The sequence below is a fragment of the Galendromus occidentalis genome, unplaced genomic scaffold (assembly GCF_000255335.2).
Source record: "Galendromus occidentalis unplaced genomic scaffold, Mocc_1.1 scf7180000077519, whole genome shotgun sequence".
Classification (NCBI taxonomy): domain Eukaryota; kingdom Metazoa; phylum Arthropoda; class Arachnida; order Mesostigmata; family Phytoseiidae; genus Galendromus; species Galendromus occidentalis.
In genome coordinates this window covers 24,833-49,916 of record NW_003805507.1, presented here as the reverse complement: position 1 = coordinate 49,916, position 25,084 = coordinate 24,833, and the positions used below count along the sequence as shown (strand labels likewise).

General features: G+C 51.5%; 6 protein-coding genes across 6 annotated transcripts; all 6 read right to left on the bottom strand.

The window, feature by feature from the left end:
* Positions 1-3,752: 3,752 nt before the first annotated feature.
* LOC108864805 (wiskott-Aldrich syndrome protein homolog 1-like) lies at positions 3,753-4,208 on the bottom strand. The gene has a single exon (XM_018641034.1). The coding sequence runs from the start codon at positions 4,206-4,208 to the stop codon at positions 3,753-3,755; it is 456 nt and encodes a 151-aa protein (XP_018496550.1).
* A 2,112-nt stretch (positions 4,209-6,320) lies between these two features.
* LOC108864804 (classical arabinogalactan protein 9-like) lies at positions 6,321-6,701 on the bottom strand. Its single transcript, XM_018641033.1, has one exon. The coding sequence runs from the start codon at positions 6,699-6,701 to the stop codon at positions 6,321-6,323; it is 381 nt and encodes a 126-aa protein (XP_018496549.1).
* Positions 6,702-15,792: 9,091 nt separating this feature from the next.
* Positions 15,793-16,140, bottom strand: LOC108864803 (cellulose-complementing protein). The gene has a single exon (XM_018641032.1). The coding sequence runs from the start codon at positions 16,138-16,140 to the stop codon at positions 15,793-15,795; it is 348 nt and encodes a 115-aa protein (XP_018496548.1).
* Positions 16,141-18,230: 2,090 nt separating this feature from the next.
* On the bottom strand, positions 18,231-18,662 carry LOC108864802 (wiskott-Aldrich syndrome protein homolog 1-like). Its single transcript, XM_018641031.1, has one exon. The coding sequence runs from the start codon at positions 18,660-18,662 to the stop codon at positions 18,231-18,233; it is 432 nt and encodes a 143-aa protein (XP_018496547.1).
* Positions 18,663-21,597: 2,935 nt separating this feature from the next.
* Positions 21,598-22,053, bottom strand: LOC108864801 (lysine-rich arabinogalactan protein 19-like). The gene has a single exon (XM_018641030.1). The coding sequence runs from the start codon at positions 22,051-22,053 to the stop codon at positions 21,598-21,600; it is 456 nt and encodes a 151-aa protein (XP_018496546.1).
* A 2,422-nt stretch (positions 22,054-24,475) lies between these two features.
* LOC108864800 (classical arabinogalactan protein 9) lies at positions 24,476-24,838 on the bottom strand. The gene has a single exon (XM_018641029.1). It carries the CDS (start codon positions 24,836-24,838, stop codon positions 24,476-24,478), a length of 363 nt encoding a protein of 120 aa, XP_018496545.1.
* Positions 24,839-25,084: the final 246 nt, after the last annotated feature.

The window sequence follows — 25,084 nt, the reverse complement described above, 5'->3', positions numbered from 1 at the left end:
AGCGTGAAGGAAGAAACGAAGCACGAGAACACAGCGAACAACCCCGAGCACCGGGATGTGTGTCTGATATCAAGCCGTGATGTGCAGGGAGTCGCGCAGTTAGACTTCGGGTTTCATCTCCAAACCCTCTTACTTAGCGGGTTTCAGGTACGCTCGATGAAGTCCGCACGTTTCAGATCTCTGTCGATTGGAATGTCGAGTGGGGTGACTAGTTCCGACCGGACTATTAGCGAGACCCGCGGTGATTGCACCGCATTTGGGGGAATGTCTCGAGTCGCTGGATAGAGTCGTGACGTTTTCAGTTTGGAAAAACCTCGTGGAAGATCAGTCGAGTTTCTCCCGGACGTTGATTTCGAACGCATTCGACGCTCAAGATGCGCCGTAGCGTGCCCCCGCGACGCGAACGAGGGAGATCCGAGAGCTTCAATCCCACGATTGCGCCGGGAAACAGTCTATGGCAGCGATTCTCAAACTTTTTTCTCCTACGTCTCCCTTCTGCCTCCTGGGGAGCGCTCGCGTCTCCCCCGAGGGTCATCGAATATCTGAGAATATAGAGTTTCGACCGAGACATGCCACAGTGCCGTTTTATCCGTACATAAGGCTTCATCCTTTAATTGTACAATGATTATAAGCTTGGAGTACAGTGGCAATGAGCTTGGTGAGCTTCCAGAAACGTGAAATCAGGTCGGTCGGGAATTCTCGGATCCCTAAGCGTCTCCCCTAGATTTCTCTCGCGTCTCCCGCAGGAGACGCGTCCCCCTAGTTTGAGAAACGCTGGTCTATGGCATGGGTCATTGGTCAGCTCCAGTGGATCCGGGACTCGTGCTGGGGATTGTGGGGATCCTGACCTAAGGAGGAAGCAGAACCGTTGACTCGCTTCGGATTCGGTAAGCGACCGGGTCTCTCTTCCAAGAACTTTGAATCGGGAACCGGACTTGGTAAATAGTCGAAAAACGTCCGTTCAGCTCTATCGGAGACATCACTGTGAACATGACGGCTAATGGGGAGGGATCACAGTAGAAAAGACACAGGAGGTCCAAGCAAATATCAGGGAGGAATCATTCGCGTTGGGGGACGACCGCGACTCATGAAGTTCAGTCTCTCTAGGTTGAATCGAGACATTACCTTTATTCGGGACACTTCTCACGATCAATCTCCCCCGAGAAATACGCGAATTAGGTAAAGCCCAGGAGATCAGCCCCTGCAGCACGTGTCCGAAGCAAGCGGCTGCGTCTGGATCAAGCTCGAATATTCATCTAGTTTCGAAATTTCGGTACTCTCGATGTGTCCCTATGTTGGACGACCTGCTCGATGGGACCACCTGAGTTATCGGACCGCTTTTCCGATGCAGCGCGGCTAGTACTATGTATTAGAGAGGTTTTCCTTGTACTATGTTTAACCCTTGAACTTCTCTATTCGACAACCGATGTGGTGTCTCTCGTCCTGACCGATTTCTTCCTCGGTTGATGAAGAATTCCACAAACGCTTTTCCCAGGCTCGAACAAATGAGGAGTCTTATGTCCTGAGGCCATTGGTGTTGGGGAAGTAAGTCTCTCCGTGCGCCGCTGCTTCGAGGACGATCCGAAAATCCATAGGTGGACCATTCTGTCTCCATATCAGACTCATCCATCGTAGAAATGCGCGATGTTTGGGAGAAAGGCGGAAACCGAGAGTTGAAGGCCCGGAGCTGCTCGAGGTGTTTTGCCCGAAATTAAGCTGCGTCGTTAATGGTCTTCCCCGAATGTATCCGATTGAGAATTCTAATGTCGCATTGACCAACGATCGCGGGGAATTCGCCGAAATTCAATCACGTCGTTGATGAGAACTCACAGGATAACAGAGAAAAGCGGCAATTTTTTCCAAGTTCAGCTCATTTTATTCGTTCGGTCGCTCATTGTGGATTAGTGAATAACTCCTGCGATCTGAATATCTTCTAACACGGGCTGTTTCACCACCACGGGAGCCACTGGCGGTAGGAGCACAGCGAGAGGAGCGACGGGCGCTGGTGCGACGGGAATGACGGGAGGAGGCAGGAGAGGAGCCACGGGTGGAAGAAGCACTTCAGCTTCCGGGAGGGCAGCTGGTGGGAGGGCGGGCTCGTCGACAACTTTGTTCGTGTTCTGGAGGATGATCGAAGGGCCTCTCCTGTAGTTCGGTGGAGGTGTGGTCAGAGGCGCAGGCGTGGTGATCTGAATGAAGGAACCTGAAGCCGTGGCTGCGAAAATGCAGATCAAAGCAATGGTCTTCATTTTTCCTGTCTTATTCCAGATCGGAGATCGAATAGCACGAGGAATCGGATGTGATTGAAGGCAGGGCGACTAGTGTACTTGATTGGGAGCTCGGATGTCGTTATATACCTCCTTCATGTGCAAGAGGCATGGGAGAGTAGGGGTTTAGGCGAGCAGACCCAGCCGCGGACCCCGCACCTTGAGCTCATGGAGCCTCCTCGCTAGGGGAGGGGTACCTGATTTCAGGGCTTTTCAGAGCTGAAGAAGCCTCCGGTATGCAGTCTTATAGATTCTGATAGGCTTCTGATGATCTGCATCCCCTCGTGAGTCGCTTCACCAGCGATACAAAGGGGGAAGCGGTTCCCCAGATGAAAAGAATCGCCTCAGCGTTTCTTCCGGATCCCCTGGAATTCAGAAGGAGAGTACGATTGGAAAAAATGGGTCTTTCCCGAGTCAAGACTCAACCATGACTGCGGTCAGCAATAGCAGGTGGACCGAGCTGAGCAGCGAGCTTGCGAGACTTTTAGGGGTTCGATCGAACAGCTAAGCTCATTCGTGACGATTTATCTAGTCGACGAATTCTGGAAGTTGGCGAGAAAGACTCTTCGACGTCTGAGTGTACCAAAAGTCTCCGAAAGTTTTTGTTCAGCAGCTCAGCGTACAGCTCTGGGGTTAGAGCAAGTGCTCGATGACATTTTCGGCATCTCGAGCGGATTCCCGAAACTTATCTTCTTAGATATCGCTTCAATTCCGCCAAGTCCGGACTTGGCTTTTGTCCCCCTAATCCCGGGTTTCCTCGCACTATCTGTCGTTCCCGCGGTCGACTGGTCCTAGTACCGACTCGAGACGCCTCATCGAGAGTCCTCAGCTCGCTCAACAGCCCGTCCATCGAAAACGGTAGTGGAGATTGGAAATCATACGGAATCATTCCTCAAAATTATCAGAATTCTCGGGGATCGATATAGGCGCGGACGTTGAGAACATCGCCCGCAGAGATGCCGTGAATATAGGAGCGAACCCTAAAGCTTCGATCGATCATTCGAGGATCGTGACGAGCTCCTTTTATTTGTTCTGGTAGTAGAGTTCGCTCGCGAAACGGGACCGATGCCTGAGCACGGTCCAATCATGATTGATGATGAGCCGAGAAGACTCGCATTGTAGAAGACTGCCGGTATGAGGATACGTTCCGCAATCAGGTCTCAGCGATGAACAGGGCGGTACGACAGCATATCTGGGCACTACATCGGGGCCCGGAAATCTGCGATAAACCCATGGAGGCTCTTTGGCAGTTCCCGAAACACTATGGCTCGAGGATCGATTTATTCCTTCTCCCGAGAGCAATATGTCTGACCTGAATCTTTGCTTGAAGCTTTCGCAGGAAAGTGGAGAATTTCAGTGTCGCTTGACCAACGATCGCAGAGAATTCGCCGAAGTTGGATCTTATAATTGATGAGAACTTCTGGGATGAGAGGAAGAGGCGTCTGTACTTTTCAACGATTCAGCTTATTTTATTCGCTCGGTTGCTCATTGTGAATTAGTAAATACTCCTGCGATCTGAACATCTTCTATGACGGGCTGTTTCACCACCACGGGGGCCACTGGCGGCAGGACCACAACGAGAGGAGCAATGGGCGCTGGAGCGACAGGAACGATGGGCGCAGGCGCCGGTGCGACGGGAGCGACGGGGGGCGGCAACACAGGAGCCACGGGAGGGGGCACGAGAGGAGCCACGGGAGGGGGCACGAGAGGAGCCACGGGAGGAGGCGCCAGAGGAAGCAGTGCAGCTTCCGGAAGGGCAACTGGTGGTACCACAGGCTCGTCAACAACTTTGTTCGTGTTCTGAAGGATGATCGAACTGCCTCGCCCGTGGTTCGGTGGAGGTGTAGGTGGCGGTGTGGTTGTCGGGGCGGCTGTGGTCGTTGGCAAGAAGGAGCCCAAAGTCACGGCTGCGAAGATGCAGATCAATGCAATGGTCTTCATCTTCCGTGTCTTATTTCAGATCAGAGATCTAATAGATCTAATAGCACGAGGAATCGGATGTGATTGAAGGCAGGGCGACTAGTGTACTCGATTGTGAGCTCGGGTGTTGTTATATACCTCCTTCATGGGTTAGAGGCGTGGGAGAGAACGGGCTTGGGCGAGTAGACCCGGCCGCGATACCCGGACCCCACACCTTGAACTCATGGGGTCTCTTCGCTGAGGGACGGATACCCGATTTCAGAACTCCCAAACTGGACAAGTCTCCGCTATCCAGTCTAATGGAATTTGAGTGAGTTCTGATGATCTGCTCCCAGATTCGTCCCCGATATCTTCGAGAGATTATTTCGACAGATCTTCGTATCGAAAAACCGCGCAAGTCCTAGAGCGGTTTCCAGCTTCCGAGAAAATTTTCTCCGGGGAGTTGTCGGTTCAGTTGTCACTTCAGTGAGGATTCTCAGTTTGCTCCGCACCGCGGATCCGCTGTCAATCGGATGTTTTGGTGGAAATAAGAAATCATATGGGAATCATTCATTGGAATGACCGATGCCCGAATCCAGAAGAATGGGTATAGGTGAGGTAGTCGGGAAACGATGTACCCATGAGGACATCTCGTGTAGATATGACGTGATTCCGATAGCCTGCCTTGGATGGTTAGTCGAAGTATTCGGGAGCGTGATCAGCTCATTATTTTTGCACTCTATGTAAGGGAGATATTTCCGTCCGTTTTCCCCGCTCCCCGCTCAGAGCTCCCCGGAGAGTATCTGTTTTCCGGAATTTTCGAAGGAATAGCTTTGATTTCGATTAGGAATTCATTTTTCTCCGTTCGAGTTCGAAGTTCCTGCGGCGCGAGCATAAGCCGAGGATCTGATCGGAAACGTTCTCTTCAGCGAGCTGCACTGTGAACGATCGGTTATGTATACTGAATTCCAGGCGAGTTTCGCTTATAGGGCGGATAGTTTGAGATTTGAATCTACTCTATGGAACGGGTCACCAACATGAAATGCAGTACCCGCTTTGGACGTCCGATTTTCGTCACGGTGTCCGCGCGGACATCGTCTCTCCCTTGGCAGAAATGATGGACACGATTATTCGGATATTGTGGGAAAGACATCAAGAAGGATTTCTCGGTACGGATGAAGCTTTTTATATTTCGACCCGAAAATGTCGAAGAGGCGGTGGCGGAGGTACCTTGCCGCAAGCTGTGGCACGACAGGCCTTTCAAGAGGAGGGAATAGGTTTCGGCGACAGGATCGTCGCTCACTTCAAGGTTGATCCCGCCGACTCCGGTACAGCTATCTTTCTGGAGCCAGATGAGCCATCTGTTCCTTCCACGATTCTGTCCACCGTGAGTTGTCCTTTCAGGGAACTGGTCATGTCACGAGGCCCATGGACCTGCTTGTTGGACGATTGTCGGGATAAAGCTGAAAGCTCCAAGCTGGAGACTCCATTGAGAGCAGAGCGGTTTCGATCCGCTGAAAATTCCGAGCTGAGGGTGCGACTGGGGTCCGAGAGCCGATCGCCGCCATGAGCCTTAATCTTCGATCATGGACGGCGCGGAGATTCGAACGATTCGCGATCCGACCGCGAACGAGTTCTGCCTTGCAGCGAGTCGACAATAATCTTCGAGATTCTGGTTCCACAACGTCGCCACCATCAGAAAATCAGGAATTCCGGGTCACCGCCTTGGGTGGTTCCTCGTCTCGGTCAAAGACTTAACGGAGTTCGATCCAGAGAATCAATTATCAGAATGTTTGACAAGCACGAATAATTTTCTCAAGGCTCAGCTCCGACTCAGGCTTGCGACTCGGGGAAAACCGTCACAAGCCTGGGATTGAGTGAAGTGCACCTTCTAATGAGGAGACGTCGAGCTCAGGTGAGGATCAGTGCTCCGGTATCGAATTATTCCTTTCTTCGAGAACGATCTGTTCGACGTAGATCTCTGCTTGGACTTTCCGCAGGAGGAGAGAGAATTCTAATGTCGCATCGACCGATGATTGGGGTAATTCGCAGATGCAGAGTCTTATAATTGATGGGAGCTTACAGGATGAGAGAAAAAAAGGGCTGGTTTTTTAAGGGTCAACACATTTTATTCGTTCGGACGCTCTTCGAGAATCAGTGAATAACTCCTGCGATCTGAATGTCTTCCAATACGGGCAGTTTCACCACCACGGGAGCCTCTACCGGCACGGCCACAGCGAGAGGGGCGATCGGCGCTGGGGCAAGGGGAACGGCGGGGGGAGGCAACAGAGGAGCCACGGGCGGGGGAAGGAGAGGAGCCACTGGTGGAGGCACGAGAGGGAGCACTGCAGCTTCCGGGAGGGCAGCTGGTGGGAGGGCAGGCTCGTCGACAACTTTGTTCGTGTTCTGGAGGATGATCGAAGGGCCTCTCCTGTAGTTCGGAGGAGGTGTGGTCAGAGGCGCAGGGGTGGTGATTTGGATGAAAGAAGCTGAAGCCGTGGCTGCGAACATGCAGATCAATGCAATGGTCTTCATTTTTCTTGCCTTATCTCAGATGAGAGATCAAACTGCTTGTGAAATCGGATGTAATAGAAGGCACAGCGACGAGTGTATTCGAATGGGAGCTCGGATGCTGTCATATACCTACTTTATGGGAGAGAAGGAGAGGAGAGGTTCAGGCGAGCAGACCCAGCGGCGGACCCTACAGATTGGACTCATGGAGCCTTCTCGCTGGGAGACGGATAGCAGATTTCAGAACATCCAAGCTGAAGAAACCTTCGGTTCGCAGTCCCATAGAGTTTTAGAGACTCCTAATGATCTGCTTTCAGATTCGTCCCTCGAGAACCACAAAGGCTAATTTCGATAGGTCAGCGATATTCCGTGCAAGACCCAGAACGGTTTCCAGTCGTCGAATTTCTCCCCGGTATCCGCCGCGTCTATCGACTGGTCCGGGCGGAGGCTTGGGGCCCTTCAGAGATCCGCTGTCTATCAGACTTTGTGGTGAAAATGAGAAATCATGTGGGAGTCATTCGTTAAAATGACCAATGACTGAATCCTGGAGAATCGGTATTGGTGAGAGAATCGGTATACGATGTGTTCTTGAGGACATCTCCGGAAGAAACATACGATGTGATTCCGATAGCCTACCTCGGATGCTTCGATTGAGCATTCGGGTACCATATTCGGCTCGTTTTTTGCTCGATGGGTTCTGAATTATTTTGGTTATCGGAGTTTGGGCACTCAGAAAAACCGATGCCTGAGCCTAGAATTTTGAAGAGGCGGTATCGGAGATGATTCACCTCATGATGTGTGAGGATAGCGAAAGACCAAAGACAATATTGTGGCGCCGCTCACTCGTTGATGGAGTCGTCTTCACATGAGGCTTGTTCGCGACGCCGAATTCAGTACGACAGGCTCGTCGACGTCCGATACGCCATGCGTTTCCCTTCATTGGCATTGACCCGATGAAGAGATGAACTCCTCGTGATCGCTGATCCGACGGCAGACGGGGACTCCACGAAGAGCGCAGCGGCTTTCACCAGCTGGGGATCCCAAGCCGAGGGTCCGACTCGAGTCCTAGAGCTAATTGCCGCCATGAGCCTCGATCTGCGTCCATGGACCGCGCTCAGAAACTTTTCACAATTTGTTATTCAGCCGCGAACGAGCTGTTTAGTGCAGCGAATTGATGATTATCTCCGATATCCCGAGCCTTGGACGTCCCCCGCATCCGGCGATGAGGAATTCCGGATCACCGCCCCACGCAGGTCTCTAGCTCGGTCCACTGTTTGCTTCAATTAGGAGTCCTGAGAATCAATGGACGAATCTCTCCTTCCTCACCGACGAAAGCGCAGTTCGGAAACTGTCCCCGTATCGAGAGAGATTCAATTTCGACGACCAGTCTCTGGAGTGGAGACACTGGAGCAATCTCCAAGCAAATCATCGTCTCCAACGATATTTCGCTGTCTTTCGTTGATTTTATTGCTGGTGACGGGAGACACCTTTCTATTCGGTCGGCTCGAGAACGAAGTCCCCCAGAGGAACTTGCGCGATAGGATATGGTACGATCTATTTCTCTTAGACTGTACTCCGATATTGTCTGGTGACCTTGGGTGACCAGCACAAAGCTTAATGGAGAGATCACTCGAGAACACATTGAATTGCGGTGAGGATGAGTGCTTCGCAAGTTGGTTTTCACCGAACATTTCGCTTGGTCGGTACTTGATGTGGGACTCTGGGCAATTCAGCAGTCTCGAGTCGTTGATTGCCACGCTCGTATAATCGCCAGAACTTCCGTAACCGGAAGCGATCCCCCGTACACAAAGAACTCTCGTAAGGTCTGGACTGTAGCCACGAAATCGGAATCCTCCAGAAGGAATCGGGCTGCCTTTCCTCGGAATGCGACTCGATCAAGCTTCTGATTGATTTCCGCTACGTCATTCAAGGAAGTGGAATGCTTGACGAGCACGGCCTCCGGACGAGAATATCATAACTCGAGACTCAGTCCAGCCCCGGATGGAATAAGAGAGTTGCAAATCTCGTTGCCAGCGCATCCATACTCCGTTCCATCTATGTCTCACTTACCGCATGAGTAGATCGGTTGTTTCCCTGTGCTTGAGCTTCACCCTCCGTGGGATGACCTTCAAAATCTCCCGAGAGATCTTCGCCGCACGAGTCCCGCATACCCTTGTCGCCAGATATCGTGAGACGTGACCTCCAGCTACGTACTTAAGGCAGAGACTCCGTCATTGGTCCGATGCAATTGATCAGATGTTGTCCCGGCAACCCTATACGTTTTCCCGGCTCGTGTGGAGGAGTTCCTCTTCGGAGCAGCATCATCATGATGATTCTGAACTTCCCTCCCTGCCCGTGGCGACCATTCCGAAAAGCATCAAGTCTTTCCTTCTTAATGTCATTGTTCCGCGTCATCACTCTCCCAAATCCGTGGTTCGCTTTTCCGTATGGCAAGCGCATCTACTGGATTCAGAGCTAGGATAGTTCCTCTGATGACTTCGGAGCTATCGGCGTAACATTGACCCGCTGGTGCATCTGGTCCGATGCCTCAGCGGGCCAAGACAGGCTTCCGCGGGGGCGCTAGACGTGGAGCGAAACTCCCGATCGTCTGAAACCGTTACGAGGATTTCAGAAACACTACTTTTACGTTTGCGATGAAACTATCTAACGACGGTGTGAGTCTTCGAATTCTTCGCAGGCGCGGTGAGCACTACGACAAGTGGGGTAAAGCATTTTGAGCCTGGTGATATCATCAGCACGCTACTTATCAGGATCTGACGTCAGATATGGCCGACGATTCGAGCCTCGATCCACGTTGAAGAGCTCTCGACCGTCTCATTAGGGGAGCTATCGCCAGCTTGGTGATGGCTATGAGCTACACGGATCCGAAGGGCCATGATTGGGAACCGTTTGCATCAGATTTCGGCACGGGAGCGCTGAAGAAACGCCTGATACCCCATAATGTCTTTCGAAGTTCTACAGATGTCTCCGGAACAATCTCGTCCCGGGATCCCATCGTTCTTGAGCACTGGCGGTCAGCATGTGGAAATCGACAGCAGCTGGAGTCAGAACGCATGAGCTACGAGCATAGAGATATCTTTCTCGTGACCGAGCCATAACTTCGGCAGAAAGTATATTTTTCGTGCCAAGTACCGTAGCTGTTTAAATCTTGGAACAAGGAAGACTCCTGGCTGGTTTGGACATCTGACGCAGCTGCGAGCGCTCAACTGGACTCAGGTAGATGAGGAGAGGGGACGCGGAACTACCTATCGACGGAGCGAGGTTAGAGATTGAATCGGCAGTCGAACTCATCTGCTTATCGCTCTCTCGCCTCCTGTCAGTATCATTGTCCACAGTAGTCATCCTGATGATGTACCCAGCTCGCGGGTCGGAGCCAAAGGACCTCCGTGGATAGGATAAAGCCATGGGACATCCAATTCAATTTCGAATTCACCCCGTTCCTTCCCTACTTTCCCTTCTCCCACATTCCAGAAGTTCAGGACCGAACGTTCAAATGTCACTAGAAAAGCCGTTTTACACCTTAGTGTCGCTGGAAGAGCGACTTCTGACAGCAGGTCGATACGATAACCCGTCGAAGTGAGTCCCCTTGTCGGATCATGAGAAGCCAATTAATCTATCAGAGTCATTAGACTGGATACTGGAGGCTGCTTGAGCTTGGGCGTTTTGAAATTGGGTATCGCGTCCCGGAGAGATACTTCATTAGTTCAAGGTGTGGGGTCCGCGGCTGGGTCTGCTCGTCTGAACCCCTACTCTCCCATGCCTCTTGCCCATGAAGGAGGTATATAACAACACCCGAGCTCCCAATGAAGTACACTAGTCGCCCTGCCTTCAATCACATCCGATTCCTCGTGCTATTTGATCTCCGATCTGAAATAAGACAGGAAAAATGAAGACCATTGCTTTGATCTGCATGTTCGCAGCCACGGCTTCAGGTTCCTTCATTCATATGACCACGCCTGCGCCTCTGACCACACCTCCACCGAACTACAGGAGAGGCCCTTCGATCATCCTCCAGAACACGAACAAAGTTGTCGACGAGCCTGCCCTCCCACCAGCTGCCCTCCCGGAAGCTGAAGTGCTCCCTCTCGTGCCTGCACCAGTGGCTCCTCTCCTTCCTCCGCCCGTGGCTCCTCTGTTGCCTCCCCCCGCCGTTCCCCTTGCCCCAGCGCCGATCGCTCCTCTCGCTGTGGCCGTGCCGGTAGAGGCTCCCGTGGTGGTGAAATTGCCCGTAATGGAAGATATTCAAATCGCAGGAGTATACACTAATTCACAGTGAGCAACCGAACGAATAAAATAAGCTGAATCTTGAAAAAAAACAAGCCTTTTTCGCTCATCCTGTAAGTTCTCATCAACTACAAGACCCAACTTTTGCGAGTTCTCTACAATCGATGGTCAATGCGACATTGAAGCTCTTGCGAGAGATGTTCTCAACGTCCGTGCCTATATCGAGCCTCACTCATGAACATCACTCATTTGCAATGGGGGGTATGGTTAGCGATATCACACGGCTACTGGATTTATGACAGTGGCAATCCGCCATGGATAACAGTGACTGATTCCGGGAGACCTTGCAATTGACTTGGGGTGGAAGTCGAAGCCTCGGCGAGTACAGATGTGTTTGGGACAGAATAGTTCGTCGAATGCCACATCGTCTTTTGTGAGCTTTCGAAGGTATTTCAGGTCCATAGCAAGCATTCATTTTCGACGGTGGAACATCGAAGTCAGCCATAGACGAGTTGAATCGAAAACCAACCTGACGCAGTTTCTTCTGAACTCCCTCGAGAAGATCGCGATCCCGGTTCAAGAAAGGGTTCCATACAACACAGCAGTATGAAAATTAACTGGGCATAACATACCAGGTTTCATACAATTTGAGATACACAGTTGGGTCTTTGACCGTGAAGGCTCTTGGGATCCAGGCACAAGTGAGTAAGCATTTCCTGGCAGGGATAGCCGCATGCTCTTTGAAGGACAATGTTGGCGAGATGTAGACCCCGAGATCCTTTATGCAACCAAGGTCAGGGAGGGCCTCAGAGCCAATTCGATATTGGGAGTTTGGGTGGTTTCGTCCCAATCGTATCACGCCACACTTGTTGACAGATAGTTGGAGACACATCCTTGTTGACCAGGCATGAAAGTTGTCCAGAACGTTCTGGAGGTCAAGACAGTCGTCATGACCATCAATGGTTCGGACTAGTTTGATGTCGTCAGCAAATATGTAGAAGTTGACTTCATTGCGTAGGATGAACTTGACCTAGTCCACGAAGAAAAGACACAGAAAACATCCAAATACAGTTCCTTGGGGGCAGCCAGTACTTGCACAGCCAACATCAGACAGGAAGTCATTCACCTTGACTTGAAATGATCTATCAAGTGAGAAATCGGAGAACCATCTGACCACCCGAGGACCAACCCCTTTAGAGGGCAAGATAGAGACAAAGAGATTGTGGGGCATTCTCTCGAATTCAGATTTGAAGTCGGTGTGGGCCACATCGACAGCCCTGCCCTCATTCAAGCTCAGAGCAACAAAGCTCGGGAAGCTCGGTAGACTCTGGTCTGTCGATTCACGGCGGCGGTAGGCGAACTGACGTTCGGGAAAGAGCCCCTGCGTTCCAGCGTTGGCGAGAGGTGCATCACAAATGAGCCGCTCCATTGTCTTGCAGATCGTGGATGTTGGGAAAACAGGGCGCTTGTTGAGTGGGTCCAGGCGAGAGCCCTTCTTGTGAACTGAAGCAATCCAGGCAGTTCTGAAGTCCCCCTAGACTTGCCCATTTTTGAGGGAAGTCTCGAATAACATATTCAGCGGCAGAGCAACCCCGACGGCTGCGTTCTTGAAGAACAGCGCAGGCAAACGTTCTGGAATGAGACAAAATCTCTAACCTCGCCAAAGTCTCCGTACACGGGTCCGTAGTCTTCTTGGAATTCAGACTCTTCACTGTTATTGATCTCTCCTGGATCGATTACGACCGCGTTAGCGCATATTTAGAAGGTTGTTGGGAATCGCGTCTCCCTTTCTATGGCTCGTTGCACTCTCGCCAAAAATCGAAGCACCGAACGGAAGTGTCAAGAGGGCTGGGATCGAGCTAAGCCGGGCCAACATGCTGTAATCTGATCGGAGTCCTAAAATGATTCTCCTCGGACAAGCACGTGCGACTCAGCTCCCTCATGCGCGGGTGGAACCAGCACCACGTAGCGTGCCCGACGGACATCGGTCGACGTCTGATCAACTCTGGATGGAGTCAACCTGAGGGAAATCTAATTTTTGGTTTTCGGGAATCTAATTTCGGGCTACTTTTCGGTTCTTCTTATTTGGGCTCAAAAAACGCCCGTACGTACCCCATATCCAGGGGCTTAGCATGTCTTGCATGGTCGATCGTATGATTCAGCTCAGCCGAACATTATGACCTTCAGCATATCCCGCAGATTCAGCTTCGGGTCGATTTGGTGTCGCGAGCGATGCTACCTCGGGCTCAGGACGAGCCCATAATGTCTCTGAGAAAGACTTCAGAAGCGAAACGAGAGCTTCACAAAGGGAAAATGACGAACTTCTTCACCACGTCAGGGCGGATCAAGCATGAATCTGAATGAGCCCCGCCAGGTCTGCTGGGGAAACTTGGAGTTCAGAAAGGATATTCGGAGATCCGATGCAGAGCTAAGAATGACCAATAATATGAGCTTGAAAGTTTCAAAGGCGAGGCCCACATTCGATGCCCACGAGCCAATGTGCCCAGTGGAATGTTTTCCGCTCCTTCACATGGTGAGGCATCGATCATGGAGAATAATGGTAAATATCAACGATAATGGTGAAGATTGATCAATCCCGCAATCAGAGAGGAGTATGCGAGAGACGGGGTTCAGGCGAGCTGACCCAGCCGTCCGCATCGGACTGTACTCATTGAATTAATTAGTACTTTCCGATAGGGCACAGAGACACGATTCTGGAATACCTAAGCTGGAGAAATTCATAATGTGGATTCACTTCCGACCCCTGACACCTGAAGATTATCCCGGGAACTTATTGTATCGGAAATCGGAATGCTGTGGAAGAGCTGAGACGGTCCTTCACGCGCTGGAACAGCGCTTCCCAATTACGTCTTCCCCGCGGCCCACACTTCACGGCGAAATCTCTTTGAGAAAATTTCTGGAGCGGCTCTTCCAGATACTTTGTGAGCTTCGTTGCTTTATCGATAGATGATTCCGAAGATTGAAAGTGCTGGAAAACTGATTGCATTCGAAATTCCAGCAGCCACTATAACTTTGAAGCGCGTCCGAGCGATGATTCCTCAACACTGAAAATACCTCGGGTATCTGGGGCCAACAAAAATTTCACCCATGGTCAAAAATTTAATTAGGCCCCGGCCTCCGATTTAGGAATTCCTACTTTGGACTCTAGAAGATCTCTCCTCGGGAGCCGCTTTGTCGGCGTTGCTCCGCTCGACTGGTCAAAGGACAGATTTGAGACTCTTCATTGATATTTCTCGACACGATTCTTATCACCAATCTCTCCTCTACCGTGAGCTGAAGTGAGGATAGGGAATCATGTGAAAGTAATTTTCTGATATCAGAAGAATCCTCAAGAATCGATGCGTAGGTTCTGGGGGTCAAGCTTGCATGAAGTCGTGAGGACATCTCTTGCAGAGATGACGTGATTTTAGAGGCCAATCTTGGTGCTTCGATTAAATATACGAAGAGCGTAATCAGCTCGTTTCACTCGATTTTTGTGGTAGACTCCGGGTGCTCGACAGGACCCATGCCTGAGCCAGAGGCAATCATCAGAGTGAGAGTTCCGATCGGCAAGATGTGATGGAGACGATCATCGGGATATCGCGGAAAATACAATAGCGGTGAGTATCCCTTGTAACAATGATGCAGCGAGAATTTCCAACCGAATTTTGAAGGCGCGGTATCGGAGACTCCCGTGGTGGAGGATCGACGGAATATGGCTCAAAGCTTTTCTCCGCGCATCGTCGCAGATGAAGTACTGGTGCTCGCTGATGCCGCGGCAGACGGAGACTTCATTAGGAGCACAAAGGCTCTCGACCTGCGGGGAACTCCAAGTTCGGGGTCCGACGGGGGTTCGAAAAGTAATTGCCGCCATGAGCCTCTGTCTCTGATCATGGTCAGCGACTAAAACACATGTTGTAGGATTCGCAATCCGTTCGCGAACGAGTTCTGCGCTGCAGCGAAACGGAAATAGTCGACGAGATCTTGGTCCCACAACGAAGCCGCCATCAAAAAATCTGGCATTCCGGGTGCCACCGCCTCTAGGCGGCTTATCGGCTCGGTCCATGACTGAATGTAGGTTCCATACAATGAAACAATTCACCAATTTTTCGACTAAGACGCTGCTCTCCTCCCTTCGCTGCCAAAAGTGCAATTTGGAAATATTTATTAGTATTGAGGGTGATTCGACAGCTTGTTCTCGGACTGGGAGCCACTGGAGCCTCCCTCAAGCAAATCATCGTCTCCTCCAATATTTCGCTGTCTCCGTCTGAGTTTGTTGCTCGTGAGTTTAGGCATCATCCTAACCAGGCCTTTTGTGGAGGATGTTGCCCCTGCAGGTGATTCGCTCGGTACTATATGGATGGAGTCCTGACGAGACTCGTCTCTGAGACAGGGAGGCGTCACGGGGGATTCCCTCACAAGCCCGAGCTAGAATGGAGAGTACCTATCCATGAGAAAACCTCGAGTTCAGGCGAAGGTATGTGCTCCGGTATCGATATCTTACAATCCTGGAACATCGTTACGTTTCGCCACTAGGTCTCAGCAGGGAGAAGGGCGGTATGACTGAATACCTAGGGACGACATCTGGGCCTAGAAATAACCTCCGATAGAAAAGAAGGCTCCTTGGCTGTCCGGAGAGCACGATGGCTCTCGAATCGATTTCTTCCGCCTTCCGAGAACCATCGGAGCGAATCCCTGCTTGGACTTTCTGCATTAGGATTGAGAATCCTAATGTCGCATTGACCAACGATCGTGAGGAATTCGCCGAAATTCAATCACGTCATTGATGAGAACTTACAGGATGAGAGAGAAAGGCGTATTATGTTTTTCAAGTTCAGCTCATTTTATTGGTCCGGTCGCTCACTGTGATTTAGTGAATAACTCCTGCGATCTGAATATCTTCTAACACGGGCTGTTTCACCACCACGGGAGCCACTGGCGGTAGGAGCACAGCGAGAGGGGCGATCGGCGCTGGTGCGACGGGAACGGCGGGAGGAGGCAAGAGAGGAGCCACGGGTGGAAGAAGCACTTCAGCTTCCGGGAGGGCAGCTGGTGGGGGGGCAGGCTCGTCGACAACTTTGTTTGTGTTCTGGAGGATGATTGTAGGGCCTCTCCTGTAGTTCGGTGGAGGTGTGGTCAGAGGCGCAGGGGTGGTCATATGAATGAAGGAACCTGAAGCCGCGGCTGCGAACATGCAGATCAATGCAATGGTCTTCATTTTTCCTGTCTTATTCCAGATCAGAGATCTAATAGCACGAGGAATCGGATGTGATTGAAGGCAGGGCGACTAGTGTACTCGATTGGGATCTCGGGTGTTGTTATATACCTCCTTCATGGGCAAGAGGCATGGGCGAGAACGGGCTTAGGCGAGCAGACCCGGCCGCGTGACTCGGACCCCACATCTTGAAGTCATGGGGTCGTCTCGCTGGGGGACGGATTTCAGAACGTCCAAGCTGAAGAAGCCTCCGGTATGCAGTCTAATAGATTTAAATAGATTGTATTCGGTTTCTAATGATCTACATCCTCTCGTGAGTCGCTTCACCAGCGACACAAAGGGGTGAAGCGGTTTCTGAGGTGAAGAGCATCATCTCAGCGTTTCTTCCGGATCTCCTAGAATTCAGAACGAGAGTATGATTGGGGAAAAATAGGTCTTTCACGACTCGCGACTTCACCGTGACTATGGTCAGCGTTCGCAGATGAACCGAGTAGAACAACGAGCAGGAAAAACTTATTATTAGGGTTTGATCGAGAAGCGATGCTCAGCCCCATTCGACTTCGGACCGCTCTCTATAATAATTCTGGAAGACTCTTCGACGTCCGAGTGTATCGCGGGCCCCTGGAAGTTCCAATTCAGTAACTCAGCGTACTGCTCCGAAGATAGCGCACATGCTCGATGAAATATTCGTCATCCAGATTTCCGAAACGTATCGAGATCGCTTCGATTCCGCTTAAGTCCTTCATTCTCACCCTGTAGTGGTACACTGGAGCCGACAAGAGCTCCTCAAGAGTATGGAGTTCCCGGCTACTCCGGCTAGCCCGCCAATCTTCGAAAAAATCGTGCCATGAGAGTTGGGTGTATGTCCATTTGCGAGAAAATTCCGAAGTTCGGGAGCGCAACGAATTCGCAGGGGTCTAACAGTTGGAATGGGAAGGGTGGGATAGAAAAAGATTTCCAACCCTCCGGAGCAAAGACTCTTACGGACCGTGACTCTCTGGGAGTGTCTACAACGCAGAAAATTGAGGGAGACTACATTTTTTCATGTGTCCCGTACTTTATACCGGAGAAGTTCGACTGCCTCGCAAACAGTCATAAATCATGATTTTCTGCCTAGTCGAGCTCACCAGTGAGGCTCCAACTCCATAGATGAACATTTCTGCAAATTTCTTCACGGGAAGTCGGCAATCAACACCATTCGCATCGAGAGTTGTTCTCAAGGCCTATCCATTCGCCCCCTCCGACACCATGGATCAAAACCTTCAAGGAAGACTTCCGCTTCCCGAATCCGAGACCTCGATGAGCGAGCTTGGCCGCCGAAACAATGGATTCCGGACTTGAGTTTAGTCCGTCTAATTTCGGGTTTCCTCGCACCATTTGTCGTCCCCGCGGTCGACTGCTCCCTGCACAGACTCGAGTCGCCTCATCGAGAGTGCTCAGCTCGCTTCACAGCCCGTCTATCGGAAGCGGTAGTGAAGATCAGACATCATGTGGAATCACTGCTCAAAATGATCAGAATTTTCGAGGATCGATATAGGCACGGACGTTGAAAACATACCTCGCAGACATGACGTGAGTATAAGAGCAAGCCCTAGGGCTTCGATCGATCATTCGAGGATCGTGACGAGCTCCTTTCATTTGTTCTCGTAGTAGAGTTCGGTTGATCAACGGGACTGATGCCTGAGCACGGTCCCATAATGATCGATGATGAGGCGGGAAGACTCGCGTTGTAGAAGACTGCCGAAATGAGGATACGTTCCGTAATCAGGTCTCAGTGACGAACAGGGCGGTACGACAGGATATCTGGGGAATACATCGGGGTCTAGGAATCATCGGCCCGCGACGGCTCCTGGGCAGTTTCCATAACACAATGGCTCGGGGACCAATTTATTCCTTCTTCCGAGAACAATCTGTGCGACCTAAATCTTCGCTTGAAGCTTTTGCAGGAGGGTGGAGAATTCTAGTGTCGCATCGACCAACGATCGCAGAAAATTCGCAGAAGTTGGGTCTCATAATTGATGAGAACTTTTTGGATGAGAGGAAGAGGCGTCTGTACTTTTCAACGATTCAGCTCATTTTATTCGTTCGGTTGCTCATTGTGAATTAGTAAATACTCCTGCGATCTGAACATCTTCTATGACGGGCTGTTTCACCACCACGGGGGCCACTGGCGGCAGGACCACAACGAGAGGAGCAATGGGCGCTGGAGCGACAGGAACGATGGGCGCAGGCGCCGGTGCGACGGGAGCGACGGGGGGAGGCAACACAGGAGCCACGGGAGGGGGCACGAGAGGAGCCACGGGAGGAGGCGCCAGAGGAAGCAGTGCAGCTTCCGGAAGGGCAACTGGTGGGACCACAGGCTCGTCAACAACTTTGTTCGTGTTTTGAAGGATGATCGAACTGCCTCGCCCGTGGTTCGGTGGAGGTGTGGGTGGCGGTGTGGTTGTCGGGGCGGCTGTGGTCGTTGGCAAGAAGGAGCCCAAAGTCACGGCTGCGAACATGCAGATCAATGCAATGGTCTTCATCTTTCCCGTCATATTCCAGATCAGAGATCAGATAAAACGAGGAGTTGGGTGTGATTGAGGACAAAACGACGAGTGTACTGGATTTGGAGCTCGGGTGTTGTTATGTACCTCCGTCTTGGGCAAGAAGCATGGGAGAGAACGGGCTCAGGCGAGTAGACCCGGCCGCGTGACCCGGACCCCACACCTCGAATTCATGGGGTCTCCTCGGACGGATACCTAATTTCAGATCTCCTGAGCTGTAGAAGCCTCCGGTAAACAGTCGCGGAGAGTTTGGCGGATTTGCTCTGATCTGCATTTGCATACGTCCCTCAAGTTCTTCAAGAGATTATTTCGACAGATCTTCGTATCATGCGAGAACCCGAACGGTTTTGAAAGCTCGAGAGAATTTTGTCCGGGGAGTCGTCGGTGTCGCTTCACCACGACCGCGCCGATCGACTAATCCCAGTGAAGATTCGAGACACTTCAGCGAGAACACTCAGCTCGCTCCGCATCGCGGATTCGTTGCCCATCGGACGGTGAGGCGAGAATAAGAAATCATATGGGAGTCGTTCCTTGAAATGACCAAATCCAGAAGAATGGGTATAGGTGAGGTAGTCGGGAAACGATGTACTCTTTAGGACATCTCGTCTAGATATGACGTGATTCCGAAAGCCTACCGTGGATGAATCGTCGAAGCATTTGGGAGCGTGATCAGCTCGTTATCTCTACTCCTACAGTCGGATTGCGGCACTCTACATGAGCGATGCCTGGGTCCGAAAGCATTAATGAAAGTCGGCCCCGATGGGAAATGATCAGAGTTACGATTTACGAGAACAATACTTTTTTCGTCCTTTTTTCGCTCTTCTAAGAGCTCCCCGGAGAATCGGAGAATATCTGTTCTCCGGAATTTTCAAAGGATTAGCACTGATTTCGATTAGGAATTCATTTTTCTCCGTTCAAGTTCGAAGTTCCTACGGCGCGAGCATAAGCCGAGGATTTGATCGGTAACGTTCTCCTCATCGAGCTCCACTGTGAACGATCGGTTATGTATACTGAATTCCAGGCGAGTTTCGCTCATAGGGCGGATAGCTTGAGATTTGGATCACCTCTATGGAACGGGTCACCAGCATGGAATGCAGGACCCGCTTTGGACGTCCGATTTTCGTCACGGTGTCCGCGCGGACATCGTCTCTTCCTTGGCAGAAATGATGGAAACGATTATTCGGATATCGTGGGAAAGACATCAACAAGGATTTCTCGGTACGGATGAAGCCACATATATTTCGACCCGAAAGTGTCGAAGCCGCGGTAGCGGAGGTACCTTGCCGCACGCTGTGGGACGATGGGCCCTTCAAGAGGAGGAAATGTGTTCCGGCGACAGGATCGTCGCTCACTTCAAGGTCGATTCCGCCGCCGACTCCGGTACCGCTGTCTTTCTGGAGCCAGATGAGCCAACCCTAGAAGTTTGCGACGAAGACTCTTCGACGTCTGAGTGCATCGAGAGCCCCCGGGAGTTCCGATTCAATAACTCAGCGTACTGCTCCGGGGATAGCGCACGTGCTCGATGAAATTTTCGGCATCTTGAGCAGATTCCCGAAGGTTATCTTTTTAGAGATCGCTTCGATTCCGCTAAGTCCTTGATTCTCACTCTGTGGAGGTACACTCGAGCCGACAAGAGATCCTCGAGAGTATGGAGTTCCCGGCTACTCCGGCTAGCCCGCCAATCTTCGAAAAAATCGTGCCATGAGAGTTGGGTGTATGTCCATTTGCGAGAAAATTCCGAAGTTCGGGAGCGCAACGAATTCGCAGGGGTCTAATAGTTGGAATGGGAAGGGTGAGACGGACGAAGATTTTCAGCCTTCCGGGACTGTCTACACCGCCGAAAATTGTGGGAAACTACATTTTTCGTGAGTCCAGTACTTTACACCGGAGAAGTTCAACTGCCTCGGAATCAGAGATTAATCATGATCTCGTGCCTAGTCGAGCTCACCAGTGAGGTTCCACTCCAAAGATGTACAATTCTGCAAGTTTCGTGGGGGGAAGTCGGCAATCGACAACATTTGATTCGAGAGCTGTTCTCAAGGCCTATCCAGTTGCTCCCTTCGACACTATGGATCAAAACCTTTAAGGAAGACTTCCGCTTCCCGAATCCGGGACCTCGATGAGCGAGTTTGGCCACCAAAAGAATGGATTCCGGACTTGAACTCAGTCCGCCTGATTTCGGGTTTCTCGCACCATTTGTCGTCCCTGCGGTCGACTGCTCGCTGCACAGACTCGAGTCGCCTCATCGAGAGTGCTCAGCTCGCTTCACAGCCCATCTATCGGAAGCGGTAGTGAAGATCAGAAGTCATGTGTGGAATCACTGCTCGAAATGATCAGAATTCTCGAGGATCGATATAGGCACGGACGTTGAAGACATACCTCGCAGACATGACGTGAGTATAGGAGCAAGCTCCGGGGCTTCGATCGATCATTCGAGGATCGTGACGAGCTCCTTTCAATTGTCCCCGTAGTAGAGTTCCGTTGCTCAACGGGACTGAAGCCTGAGCACGGTCCAATCAGAATTGAGGCGAGAAGATTGGCGTTGTAGAAGACTGCCGTAATGAGGAGACGTTCCGCAATCAGGTCTCTACGACGAACAGGACGGTACGACACAATATCTGGGGAATACATGGGGCCTAGGAATCATCTGCGATAAATCCGTGAGAGCTCCGTGGCCGTTCCCGAAACTCGGAGGCTCGAGGATCGATTTACTCCTTCTTCCGAGAACAATCTGTGCGACCTAAATCTTTGCATGAAGCTTTTGCAGGAGGGTGAAGAATTCCAGTGTCGCATTGACCAACGATCGCAGAGAATTCGCAGAAGTTCGGTCTTATAATTGATGAGAACTTTTAGGATGAGAGGAAGAGGCGTCTGTTTTCTTCAACGATTCAGCTTATTTTATTCGTTCGGTTGCTCATTGTGAATTAGTAAATACTCCTGCGATCTGAACATCTTCTATAACGGGCTGTTTCACCACCACGGGAGCCACTGGCGGCAGGACCACAACGAGAGGAGCAATGGGCGCTGGAGCGACAGGAACGATGGGCGCAGGCGCCGGTGCGACGGGAGCGACGGGGAGAGGCAACACAGGAGCCACGGGAGGGGGCGCCAGAGGAGCCACGGGAGGAGGCGCCAGAGGAGCCACGGGAGGAGGCGCCAGAGGAAGCAGTGCAGCTTCCGGAAGGGCAACTGGTGGGACCACGGGCTCGTCGACAACTTTGTTCGTGTTCTGAAGGATAATCGAACTGCCTCGCCCGTGGTTCGGTGGCGGTGTGGGTGGCGGTGTGGTTGTCGGGGCGGCTGTGGTCGTTGGCAAGAAGGAGCCCAAAGTCACGGCTGCGAACACGCAGATCAATGCAATGGTCTTCATTTTTCCTGTCGTATTTCAGATCAGAGATCACGAGGAATCGAATGTGATTGAAGGCAGGGCGACTAGTGTACTCGATCGTGAGCTCGGGTGTTGTTATATACCTCCGTCATGGGCAAGAGGCCTGGGAGAGGTCGGGCTTGGGCGAATAGACCCGGCCGCATGACCCGGACCGCACACCTTGAACTCATGGGGTCTCTTCGGGATGGGACGGATGCCTAATTTCCGAGCTGTAGAAGCCTCCGGTGAACAGTCTCGGAGAGTTTGACGGACTTGTTCTGATCTGCTCTTGGATACGACCCTCGAGTTCTTCAAGAGATTATTTCGACCGATGTTCTTATCGTGCGAGACCCATAACGGTTCCGAACACTCGAGGGGATTTTGTCCGGGGAGTCGTCGGTGTCGCTCCAACACGACCGCGCCGATCGACTGGTCTCAGTGAAGATTCGGGACTTTCCAGTAAGGATTCTCAGTTTGCTCCGCACTACGGATCCACTGTCAATCGGATGTTGAGGCGAAAATACGAAATCATATGGGAGTCATTCGTTGAAATGACCGATGCACGAATCCTGAAGATTGGGTATTAGTGAGGTAGTCGGGAAACGATGTACCCATGAGGACATCTCGTGTAGATATGACGTGATTCCGATAGCCTACCGTGGATGGTTCGTAGAAGCATTTGGGAGCGTGATCAGCTCCTTATTTTTGCACTCTATATAAGGGAGATATTTCCGTCCGTTTTCCCCGCTCCCCGCTCAGAGCTCCCCGGAGAATATCTGTTCTCCGGAATTTTCAAAGGAATAGCTCTGATTTCGATTAGGAATTCATTTATTATGCGGTTATGTATACTGAAGTCCAGGAGAGTTTCGCTTATAGGGCGGATAGTTTGAGATTTGAATCTACTCTATGGAACGGGTCACCAACATGAAATGCAGTACACGCTTTGGACGTCCGATTTCCGTCACGGTGTCCGCGCGGACATCGTCTTTTCCTTGGCAGAAATGATGGAAACGATTATTCGGATATCGTTGGAAAGACATCAAGAAGGTTTTCTCGGTACGGATGAAGCTTTTTATATTTCGACCCGAAAATGTCGAAGGGTCGGTAGCGGAGGTACCTTGCCGCACGCTGAGACACGACAGGGCTTTCAAGAGGAGGAAAAAGGTTTCGGCGACAGGATCGTCGCTCACTTCAAGGTTGGTCCCGCCGCCGACTCCAGTACAGCTATCTTTCTGGAGCCAGATGAGCCATCTGTTCCTTCCACGATTCTGTCCACCGTGAGTTGTCCATTCAGGGAACTGGTCATGTCACGAGGCCCGTGGACCCGCTTGTTGGACGATTGTCGGGATAAAGCTGAAAGCTCTCCGCCACCCATTGTGGAAATGGAGAGATGAAATTCCGATGCTCGCCGATCCCACGGCGAAAGGAGGCTCCATTGAGAGCAGAGCGGTTTCGATCCGCTGAAAATTCCGAGCTGAGGGTCCGACTGGGGTCCGAGAGCCGATTGCCGACATGAGCCTTAATCTGCGATCATGGACGGCGCGGAGATTCGAACGATTCGCGAACTGACCGCGAGCGAGTTTTGCCTTGCAGCGAATCGATAATAATCTTCGAGAGCCTGGTCCCACAACGTCGCCCCCATCGGAGAATCAGGAATTCCGGGTCACCGCCTCGGGAGGTTCCTCGACCCGGTCAAAGACCAACTGAGGCTCGATCCAAAGAATCAATTATCCAAACGTTCGACGAGGACGCTGCTACCCTCCGCCAATGAAAGCGCAGTCTGGGGAAGTCTCGGTATTGGGGGTGATTCGAAAGCCTTTTCTGTGGAAAACGGAGCGACTGGAGCCTCCTATGGAAATAATCTTCTCCTACAGTTCACGCTTTCCTCGTTTGGGCTCGCTGCTTGTGATGACAGGAATTCTTCGAACCTTCGGTGAAGAACGTTACCCTAAAGGAAATCCACTCGCTGAAATATTGAAAGAATAATTCCCCAAGGATTCGGCTCTGGTTCCGGAATGCGATACAGGGAATTCCCTGACAAGCACAAGGTTGAATGAAGAGTACCGACTAATGAGAAGACCTCGCATTGAGGCGAAGATGTGTGCTCCGGTATCGAGATCTTACAATGCTGTTGCAGGGGTACGTTCCGCATATAGGCGTCAGCGGGGAAGAGGGCGGCATGATTGAATATCTGGGGGCGACACCGGGGCCTTGGATTCACCCGCAAGGGACCCTCGGAGATTCCTCGGCAGTTCCAAAACTCCATGGGTCTTCGATCGACTTCTTCCACCTTCTGAGATCGACCTATATCTCTGCTTGGACCTTCTGCATTGGGATTGAGAATTCCTTTGTCGCATAGAGCAACGATTGTGGAAAATTCATTCATTCATTTTTCAAGTTCAGCTCATTTTATTCGTCCGGTGATTTAGTGAATAACTCCTGCGATCTGAATATCTTCTAACACGGGCTGTTTCACCACCACGGGAGCCACTGGCGGTAGGAGCACAGCGAGAGGGGCGATTGGCGCTGGTGCGACGGGAACGACGGGAGGAGGCAAGAGAGGAGCCACGGGTGGAAGAAGCACTTCAGCTTCCGGGAGGGCAGCTGGTGGGAGGGCAGCTGGTGGGAGGGCGGGCTCGTCGACAACTTTGTTCGTGTTCTGGAGGATGATCGAAGGGCCTCTCCTGTAGTTCGGTGGAGGTGTGGTCAGGGGTGCAGGCGTGGTCATATGAATGAAGGAACCTGAAGCTGCGGCTGCGAACATACAGATCAACGCAATGGTCTTCATTTTTCCTGTCTTTTTCCAGATCAGAGATCGAATAGCACGAGGAATCGGATGTGATTGAGGGCGGAGCGACTAGTGTACTCAGTTGGGAGCTCGGGTGTTGTTATATACCGCCTTCGTGGGAAAGAAGCATGGGAGAGAACGGGCTTAGTCGAGTAGACCCGGCCGCGTGACCCGGACCCCACACCTTGAACTCATGGAGCCCCTCGCTCGAGGACGGATACCCGATCTCAGAACTTCCAAGCTGAA